The sequence below is a fragment of the Quercus lobata genome, chromosome 7 (genome assembly GCF_001633185.2).
Source record: "Quercus lobata isolate SW786 chromosome 7, ValleyOak3.0 Primary Assembly, whole genome shotgun sequence".
Taxonomy (NCBI): Eukaryota; Viridiplantae; Streptophyta; class Magnoliopsida; order Fagales; family Fagaceae; genus Quercus; species Quercus lobata.
Window position 1 is genome coordinate 45989660 of NC_044910.1, and position 11388 is coordinate 46001047.

The 11388-nt window shown below is 36.1% G+C and overlaps 1 protein-coding gene across 1 annotated transcript; it reads right to left on the bottom strand.

Annotated features, from left to right (window-relative positions):
• Positions 1-254: 254 nt before the first annotated feature.
• On the bottom strand, positions 255-3258 carry LOC115953434 (ABC transporter G family member 20-like). The gene has a single exon (XM_031071073.1). The coding sequence runs from the start codon at positions 2800-2802 to the stop codon at positions 553-555; it is 2250 nt and encodes a 749-aa protein (XP_030926933.1). The 5' UTR covers positions 2803-3258; the 3' UTR covers positions 255-552.
• Between the last annotated feature and the right edge of the window lie 8130 nt (positions 3259-11388).

Consider the following 11388-nt stretch of genomic DNA (forward strand, 5'->3'; position numbering starts at 1 on the left):
CCAAAAATGCATTATTTATTTTTCAAACCAAACGCAATTCCATTCAGCAAAATTGTCTTTAAGAAAAAGTTTTAGCATCATACCAAACACAATTTTTCAGAAAAACACACTTCACAAAATGCATTTTTCTGAGTAATCTTTCCAAACACTACCTAAGGGAAATTTTGTCTTATGCTTTATTTATTTATTTTTTTTACAGTCTTGTGCTTTTTTAGTAGCATGATGCATATATTAGTCTCTTTTACAGATTCATAAACAAAATAAAAATGCTGAACATATATTATATAGTAACAAATGTTGTGAAATATTACAGGTTTACATTGAAGGCAAGTGGGATCAAGGAACAATTAGATCCCATCTTTGCAGACAAATTCAACTTCTTTTTTTTTTTGGCTGAATGTAAGCAAATTCAACTAACTAACAAAAGTTTATCCCAAAAAATTAAAAAAAGACAGTAACAACAATTAATTAATTATTAAAACAAGAATCTTTTACTCCCGAGGCCACCATAGATTTTTGTAGCTCTTCCAACCCTCCTAACAATTTTGTCTTTTACCTCCTCTTGTTCTTGCTCCCAAGCAACAAAGATAAATAAAACAAAATCCTAAAGAAAAAACCCCAAGCCAAAGTGATCCACAAACAGTTCCACTTGCTTATATCTGTGATTCCCTGTTGCTTTAGTATATCAGAACCCGTGGTCACACAAGTTGTGCTCGTGATGTTCATGCCCAATGTATTGCTAATGCTCTTCAACAGGTTCACCTTAACCGAGTCTGGCACTAACCTAAGTGGCGTGTTATCGAACATTTGGACTCCTCTGACAAAGCACTTCACTGGGTCATCGAACTCGTTTTGCAAAACACCTTCATAGGGGTACTTCACCAGAGAAAGATAATGGAACCAAAGCCAGTAGACTGGGATTCGATCCCTGGTAATGAAAAACCCACTGAACAATAAAAAGTAAGCTAAGATAGCAACCACAACTGTGTAACCCAACATGACATGAGCTACTACCCCTGACAGAAACGTTACGAACGAACTTCCAGCCCAAAACGATGCGAAGATTGTGAAGAGGAAAAAGAAGAACCCTGAGAGTCCACCAGCTAGGCCAACTGCCCAGAAAGTAATGGCTGCGAAGGTGAAAGAGAGGAAGATCAAAGAAGGGATTGAAATGATAGAGTGAGCAAGAACGTAGGAAGATCGACGATAAGCATTGTAAGCTGTTTCTCTCATGAAAATGTAACGCTCTTGAAGGAACACAGGGATGGCTTCAGCACAAGTATAAAAGGTTGTGGACATAGCGAAAGCGAAGAACCCTAAACGCTCTTGTGCTCCTCTTGGTGAATTATCGAGCCGCCAGAACATGGTGGCTAAGATAATCCCAGTAAGGAGCACTGCACCGAGTCTGATTCCGAAAAGTTCAGGCATTCTGCTCGAGTTTGTAAGGGACCGTTTGGCTACGACCATCATTTCAATCCAGCATGGGTTGGCAAAAGTTGGGACCGAAGATGTGAGACCGGTCGTATTGTTTGGTGCACCAGAGACTAATTTTCCTCTCGAAATGCTTGCGCTTATAGCGTCTTTGAGGGACAGCTTTGGACCGTTGTGGAAGTCGTTGTTTCCTTGGTTCTTCTTTGCTTGCCATGACTTGCTGAATTCGACTAAGTTCTTGGTTCCTTCCGGATCTTCTTCGAGCTCTCGAATCAGATCGAGGGCGAACTCAGTTCGATTCTCGTTCTCTGGTATTGGGTGTCCAAACTCGGCGAAGAAGTGAGGTAAGCTCGTTGGAGAGCCGCTGAACACGGTTTGTCCGTGTGAGAGGAAGATCAAGCGGTCTAATAAGCTGAGAATTCTGGAACTGGGTTGATGTATCGACATGATGACAATGCTTCCACTCTGAGCAATTCGCTGCAACACTTTCACTACCATGAACGCACTAGTCGAGTCGAGCCCAGAAGTGGGCTCGTCGAGAAAAAGGAGTATTGGGTCATGAATGATATCGATTCCAATCGAAACACGCCTACGCTCACCACCGGAAACGCCTCTATGGCCTTCATCACCAATCACAGTCTTGGCTGCATTTCGAAGGCCTAATTGGTCGATTAGCGCCTGAACTCTGGCTCTCTTCTTTGACTTCGAGAGTGATCGAGGGAGCCTAAACTCGGCTGAGAACATGAGCGTTTCTTCCACAGATAACATAGGAAACAAAAGGTCATCTTGCATAACATACGCAGAGATCACTTTCGAAAGACTCGACTCCAACACTTCCCCATTCAAAGTCACAGACCCTTTGAGGCTTTCTTTTGAAATTCGATCAGCAAGAGCATCGATGAGCGTTGATTTCCCAGACCCACTAGCGCCAAGAACAGCCATGATCTCTCCCTCTCTGGCTTCCCCAGAGATATCATTCAGTAAAACCTTGGTGTTAACCCTGATCTTACTACTCTCCACCGCTTCCAAATTATTTAACGACTTGTCGTTTCGAGAGAAGCATGAGGAAAACGACATCTTCTGGCGAACCTTGACACTGTAGGTGAGGTTTTTGAATGAAAGAACAAAAGGGTAAGATGAAGATACGGAGCTACATGCGTATGAGACATCGAGGACTCGATGAGGGCGTGGTGTGTTGGGGCCAGAAGTGTCTGACTGTGCATCCTCGACTCGCTTCAAGAGCTCGCCGAGCGTGGGGGAGAAGTGTCGTTTACACGAGAGTGGCTTGAGCTCCATTGTTTGGGTTTGGTTGAAGAAAGAAAGCTCGTCATCGGCTATTTTTGGTGCTGATGTTGTTACTGCCGATGACATGTTTGAGGGTACTGCACGAGAGATTCGTGTGTGTTGTGTTGTTGGGGTTTAGGCAGAATTTATAGTAAGTAAGGCAAATAGAGAGAGAGGATGTTTGGTGATTTTTAAGTATCCAACCGTTGCGTAATGTGGTACAGTAGGTGAGAGGAGTTGTGCAGCTTTGCTAGTTTACATTTCTACCAAGTCAAGTCTTGAGGGAGAAGGCTTCATGAGTTTTTTTTTGTTTTTTGTTTTGTTTTGCTACTGCTTCATGAGCTTTACTAACGACAAATTCAGCGTCTAGAAGTTCCAAACAGAACTTTAGAAATTTGACAACCAACCTCTCACGAGCTTGGTTGAATAATGTTAGCAAGGCGGTAAAATTCACAACTTATCCATATTAATGAGTTGTGATTGATGTAGTTATGAATTCACTATTTACAGCTTAGCGTATCCGCAAGTTGTGGGTTTTATTGTGGTATTAGCATTATTCTCATTATTGTTGTGGGTTTTATTATGGTATTAGCATTATTCTTATTATTGACATGAAAAATATTAAGATCATAATTTTTTATATGGGTCAGACTTAGATTTAGTGTTCAGTAGCACTGGATCTATTAAAATGATGACATGTATCTACTTTTAAATACGTGTTATTGTTTGGGTCCAGTATACTAGATACACTAAACCTAAACCAAGTCCTTTTTATGTAACTTGCCTATGTGACAAGTTGTTAAGGGTAGAGTAAAAGTGGTGAGTCTATATGAGTCCATAACTTTATCTCTCACACCTCACTACATGGACAAATTGTAACAAAGTTGTGTGAAAAGTTGTAGTCCTAACATTTTTGTACTATTGTTTTGTCAAATATTTAACCAAAAAAAGAAAGAGTTATTTAAATTAACCACGATATTTATCACACTATCCTATATGCATGTTAGATTATGATTTGTTACTATCACTTTTACATTAATCTACCATTTTTTTTTCTTCATTAGCCACAAATTAAGGCAAAATTATGACATAATAGGTTGTGGTCCTAAATTTTTTTTATAGAAAGAACATGTTTGGGTTGCTCTAACAAAGTTTTCCTTTAAACCCTTTCAATAAAATCTTCTCCAATCCGACGTGACTATTCATTAACCTATCTATGTACATACACATAATTTGGCTCATTGGACTACTTATTGCAAATTTGCAATTGAGATAGTTCCTTTATCATCTCTTCTCTTCTTACGTAGGTTTTTCTCACCGAAGCAAGGGATGGGTTTGGACACATTCTTATGATTTCTTCTTAATATATTATCTTTATTCATAAAAACAAGTATTAAACCATGTGATTTCTTAAATAATGTAAAAAAGTTATAGATGACTTTTAAATTGGTCATGCAATTAAAAATATAGGTGGAAAATTATATGAATTGCCATTCAGTTTGAGGTATTTGGTTACTTCATTTTTCCATTTTTAGGATTTGTTTTGATTCTTTTCTATTCTTAATAAAATTTAAAATAAACGCTCCATTTGTTTTGAAATAAAAAATATTATAGAAAATGTTTTCCCATTTTCAAATGTTTGTTTGCAGGTAAAATGTGGTTAAACTTATAAAATATTTTTCGTTGATCATCAAATCCTTTATAAAAATTTGTAAAACATTTTACCTTTAAAAATTTGGTAAAATAGTTTACAAAAAAACACAGTGGCTTCCTTCACCCCATCTGGTGGTTAGGTCACTTGTCTGATGGGTTAGGCAGCTAGTGCCAGTGGTCTGGTGGTCGGAGCCGCCTCTTCGGTGACCGACATAAGGGTCCCATGGTCAGAACTACCCCTCTAACTACCAGTGTTGACAATCTAGTGGCTGAAGCTACTGTTTTGACGATCGATGCTAGCAGTTTGATCATCGGAAACACCACTCCAACGGTGGTCGCCATTAGTCTAATTGTTGGAGCCATCATTCCGACTATTAGTTCCAACGGTCAGGTCAATAGATCTCCGACACCAACAGTTTCGGTGGCTAAGCCACTGATTTTGGTAGTTTGCTTGAAAAATTTTAATTGTCATACTAAACACCTGAATATATTTTATGAAAAGTATTTTACATGTATAACTTTTTATTTGTAACTTTATGTTTGAAAATATTTTCCTTCAAGAAAAAAAGATCGAAAATAGACTTCATTTTTCATGTGTATTCCTTATATCTATTGAGAAATGTGGTGCAGTGAAAGCAACTATAATGGAAGGTATTTTTTATACAAAGTTTGCGCATAAAAGATTTGTATGAGGTTACTTTAATAATCTGTAATCTTATAGTCTAATATATCCAACTATTTTATCTAAATTTAGTTTCAACAAAATCAATTGTGGACAGTGACCTTGTAGATAAAAGTTTTAGACGGACACAGATTTGTGAAATCAGTCGAAATGATCTGCAGGAATTCTATAAAGAATAATAAGAAAAAAGTTTTAGACAAGATTTTTCAAATAGTTTTAATGTCTTTGAAATCGTAAAGCTGTCTTTTTCTATCACCTTCCCTCCCAGGATTTCCTCGCAATCAGCAAGGAATAAAAAACACATTCCTATTTTTAAATTATAAATAAATTTTTTTTGTTTGAAACCTAAATAATTTTATACTATTACCAAGAAACCTAAAACTTTATCGTTGAATTATAACACAAATGACTCATTTTTTAATTGTAAAAGTAATGTGTAGGATGAGATTTTGAATTCAAGAGTTACTGGATAGTGGATGCATGCGTGAATTTCTAGTGGATGAAAAATAATCTAAAACTTTGATAGACACTATAGACAACAAGCTTTATGAAAGAATTTCCAGTACACCTATATACGGAAGAGGAATGATCAGAATCTTTGATTATTTTCATTATTTTTTATTTGAAACAAGATATTATTTATTATTTGATCATTCAACAAATTATCTATAAGATTTTTTGTGTTTCACTTGACGCTTTATAAATCATATATAGTATGCCATGTAATTCATTTTTTTTTTTTTAATTTTAGTTATTTTATAAAGAAAATCAAATAAATTCACAATAAATTGTGATTGATAAAATCATAGAACATAAAGTGTGCGTTTGGCATGACTTAATTTTGCCATCTTATTTTACTATTTGGTTTATTTTTGCTATTATTTATAGGTTTCACTGCATTTTTTTTGTACTATTTATGGGTCCTACTGTATTATTTTAACTAACTTTTACTTTTATCTATAGTACTTTCAGCAAAAAGTTTTCAATTTCAGCAAAATAAGCGGATTCCAAACCGACCCTTTGTATGGCATAAAATTTGTATTCAACTAATTGGGTAGTTTTCCCAGAGATGAAAGGATAGAGATGTGGTCAATTCGCTTCCTAAATGCAATAAAACAATGATAATTACATCCATTGCAATTGGATTTTTAATATTTATATGGTTTTGTTCACTAAATATCTTTGCAAAAGCGAAGTTTGAAAAAAAAATTGTAATCATGCCCCCACAGCTTGGTAGTGTGTCAAAATCAAAGAAAACCACACTGTTATCCATATGATTTTTCTTCCTAAATGCCAAAATCGTTTATTGGATATTCCAAAATTTACTTCACTTGCTTTTGTGAATTTGGGACACTTTTATTATTTATCAATAAATTTAACAAGGCAGAACTTTTTGAACTTTAAATAAAATTAAAATGTTTGCCCTTAATTGATTTTTTTTTTTTTTGAGAGAGTTTCAACTTATGGTGTAGGCGGGAATTGAACTCTAGATCTCTTATATAACTATAAGACTTTACCAGTTGAGCTAACTGGAACCCATTGCCCTTAATTAATTTCAATTGCATTATTATTGGACTACTAGTCGCTCTGCTTTTATGGCAAAGTGGTTACCTACGCCTCCTAATCTAATCTCCACACGCATTCATTCCCTTCACGAAAAACTATTCTGGTACATGACGTGCTCTTATTAATAGGGAGTTCTTTTTCTTGATTGTACTTAACCATACTTCATTTCGAGCTCTTTTTTCTCATGCAATTGAGATTATGGTAGGTAAGGATGTTATATCTGCTGTGGACCGGATTAGTTGAGTGTTTATCTCTTTATCTACCATGGACTGTCTGCATGGTTAGTGTTTGTAGGCAAGAAAACAAGCTTTTATGTTGGTCCTCTCATCACCTATTACCTATACTCTCACTTTATAAAATATTTTCCCCAAATGCAATTTGTGTTATTTCTTGGCTTAGTGTTTTCCCATATGCACTTACTTTTCTAGATGAACATGTTTCTTTCCTATGTTAGAATAGCTTGTTACTACTCCCTTTGCCTTTCACTAATCTGAATCTAAATTAATTTCAGCAAAATACAAAACTTAAAAACCCAAATAAGTTGCTGACAAACAGTAGCGGCTCCAGAAATTTTTTCTAGGGTGGTCATGAATAAACTTAAATTAAACAAAATATAATAAAAAGATAAATTCATATATTGACAACAAAAAAAAAAAAATACATGAAGTCTTACAATTTTCTTTTACGATTTTTTTTTTTAAAATCGTTGCATGATAATCTCATTATCAATGTTACAAGCTACATTTTTTTCAAAATTTTAGTTAAATAAAATTTTTCTTGGATTTTTCTTTTTGTTTGTAAGGGCTCAATAAATTGTTGAGGAACAAAATTTGAGGACAAAATTTGACTACAAACTTAGTTGTAGCTTAAAACTACAACTTTCACTAAACAAATTAACATGACTACATATTTTGAAAATCTAACCATTGAATTGTATGTTTTTTATGTTCTTAAAACGCATGTCAAATTTCATGTCAATTAGATGTTATTTACTAACTGGTCCATAAATATAAAATTTTATATTTATCTACCTTTAAAAAAAAAATTTGGGAACATCCTGAATTTTTTTTTATTCCAATAAAATTAAATTTTGGTCCATAATTTGAGCAACTTAACAATATATAAGGGTATTTCAAGCAAAAAGAATTACATATTTTTATATTCTTTTAAGTCTATACTACGACTTTACTTTTAGTTTTTGCTTTACCCAACACTCTCTTATTGTATGACTATTTTTCTCAAAAATATTATAATATATATTAGACTATTTGGTCAAAATTACGTAAATTTAGCCTTTTTCATTGTACAACTACTTTTCTTTTTTCTTTTTCCAATAATTTTGATTAAAAAAAATAGTAGTTTTAGTTAATTAAGTGAACAAACTTAAAAAGTTACTTAATTTTTATATAACATCAATTAATTCATTATATATATATATAAAATAAAATTTTTATTTTTATGATTATAATTAAACATGTGATTGTCCATTCTAAGAAAATTTGATTAAATTTACACGAAAAGTGTCACTAAATATTATGTTTTTACATTTTGCTATCATATTATTAGTAATAAACTTATTATATTTTTATTTATATAATTTAAAATTTTATTAATTATATTTGTAAGGACACGTTTCGTAACGAACTGTAACAGTGTTGGGTTCGCACATAAAAAGGCCCAAACAATATCATTTGTAGAGCGTGGGTTTGAAAGGCTAGGCCTTGGTCGCCAGACGGTGGGTTATTCGTGATATCCATACATGGTTAAGTCATTTTCGCCCTAGGAGTCTTTCTCGTGGAGGCGGGCTGGGAGGCTCTGGTTTTTGGCCATTTTTCCCAGCCTCTGCTATGAATTGCTTACTTTTCCTTTTATACTAGCCTGTGTTTTTTATTCTTCGTCCACGTGTAGGATCGACATTCCAAGACTGATACTTGTCCCATCAACCTATACCCAGAGTGGTTGGGGGTGGTTGTAAAAACTGGAGAGTATGGCTCTGTCAGGTGCAGAGTATTGAATGACAGTAAGGGCAGCTTTCCCTGGTCGTTACACTTTCCAGCATACCCCTTTCTATTGGCACAGATATTTTAGATTTTTTCCCAAGTTGTTTCTATACCATTTTTGCCCTTTCTTCTTGTGAGATCTCGGACATGTCGAGGACTGAATCGTCCTCGGCTGTGTCCCAAGGCTATTTCGTACTTGTATTGCCGAGTCTGAACCATCACCTTCCTCGACTTGGGCCTTTGGACCCCAACGAATAAATGGGTCTGGCCCACGAATTATTGGGCCCCACAATAGCCCCTCAAAACCCTGCTGTCTGACCTCTTGGTCAGAGAGGAGGGTTTTGGTAATACCAGGCCTTTATTACGGCTCATTTAATTCAGCCTTTCATTAATGCTGGCGGTTCTTTATCTGCCCAGGAAATGTACCGGTCTACGAGACATTCCTCTGAACTCACTCATGACGCGTTCTCGCCGTTTGATTATCAGAAACGCGCCTTTAATGACTTCCATTTACGAGACTATTTAAATCCGACGGTTTGTTTGACGATGTGGGGAAGTGGAACAGGTATATTCTCGTTTACAGATTTTCTTGGAAATCTGAACAGATTAAATATCTTCCGTTTCGCCCTTCATATAAAAAGAAAAGCCGGAGGCTATTTCTCTTATACAGAGACCCTTTTCACCCTTCTGAAATCTGATACCCTTATCCCCCTTCAGAGTTTACTTTACTCGTTAGTTACCCCCCAAATCGTGATACGTTTGAGATAGGAATAAGTAATGAAGGAACCATACCTCTTCCAGAAACACCATATTATTATAAAGCTCAAAATGGCCCGGTCAGCGCAGGAATGGTGGAGACTCAAGATCCTTCTTACCTTCCTTTCATCCAAAATCCGAAGCAGGGGCTCGTCAAGTCAAACTTTTGGCGCGACTGAGTTGGGGTCACCCATTATCAGTACCAGTTGCTCTCTTATGAGCATAACTAACATGACACCAACGTGTTAGGAGTCAGGACTGACGCAGGGACTAAGTGTCCCTGCTTCTTCCTCTCTTCCTTCATTGGTACCTCCTTTTATCTCTCTTTCTTCTTCTTTCCACCGCCAGATCCATCCTGGTGTTTTTCCTTCTTCCTCTTCTTCTCCTCCTTCTTTCTCTTCTTCTCCTCCTTCTTTCTCTTCATCTCCTCCATCTTCTTCTGAAGAAGGTTCTCCTCTCAATATGGGCGCTACTGGGGCAGAGTTTGGAAGGATTTCGGAGACGAGTTTAAAAAGATATCGAACTGCTTATTTGTTATATTTGTTGTTGTTTTCCTATTATTATTTTTGTAATCCACCTTCTGTATAGGCTTGTTTAAGCCCTTATCTGTACGTTGTAATACCTCTTTATATCAATAAAAGTTGTTATTGTTTTATTTCACATGTTCTATCTTTTTATTTCCGAAATGATTACGCTGTGAATAGACATACAATCTTGCAAATTCTTTTTATTTTTACACTTTGACCGACGTCTAGGATCGACATCCTAGTTAATAAAAAGATCTTGCTCTGTGTTTATAGAAACTATCCGACTTAATAATACTGAATCGAACAAGTGATACTTAGGGCTGAAACCCCTATTAGGAAGAAAAAGAAAGGACATTATGATGAGCTTATTGAGTCGGCCTGGCACAGTATCGCCGACCTTAGAGCACAATACTTAGGGCTGAAATCCCTTATCAAGGAAAAATGCGCTATCATGAACTTACGAGTGCTGTTTGGCACAATAATATAGACTTGAACTAATGACACTTAGGGTCAAAAACCTTTGCTAAGGAAAAGATATTATCATGAATTTAATAAAGTTACTTGGCACAACACTGCCGACCTGTAAAAACAACACTTACCCCAAAATAGCCGAGATGACAACTGAATGCTAGGTGCGGTGCAGGAGGTAATCATCTGAAGACATATAACCCGAAAATGACACAGCCCCTCCAGGTTGCTGAGTAATAGGGTGTTTTACCATCTTCCTAACAACTTTAATAACTTTAACCTTTTATGGTATTTGAGCCGAGGATTGAGCAACTTAGAATCTTTATTCAGTAGCCGACCTTACCATAGGTTTGAGTCCGAGGACCATACAATACCTTGGTTCGGTGCAAAACTTGATTTTTGATAAGTAGTTGGTTTCCCCATAGGCTTGAGTCTGAGGACCATACAATGCTTTGGTTCTGTCCAAAACTTAATTTTGATAAGTAGTTGGTTTCCCCATAGGCTTGAGTCCGAGGACTATACAATACCTTGGTTCTGTCCAAAACTCAGTTTTCATCTAAGTAGTTGGTTTCCCCATAGGTTTGAGTCCGAGAACCATACAATACCCTGGTTCTGTCCAAAACTCAGTTTTCTCATCTAAGTAGTTGGTTTCCCCATAGGTTTGAGTCCGAAGACCATACAATACCTTGGTTCTGTCCAAAACTCAGTTTTCTCATCTAAGTAATTGGTTTCCCCATAGGTTTGAGTCCGAGGACCATACAATACCTTGGTTCTGTCCAAAACTCAGTTTTCTCATCTAAGTAGTTGGTTTCCCCATAGGTTTGAGCCCGAGGACCATACAATACCCTGATTCTGTCCAAAACTCAGTTTTCTCATCTAAGTAGTTGGTTTTCCCATAAGTTTGAATCCGAAGACCATACAATACCTTGATTCTGTCCAAAACTCAGTTTTCTCATCTAAGTAGTTGGTTTCCCCATAGGTTTGAGTCCGAGGACCATACAATACCCTGGTTCTGTCCAAA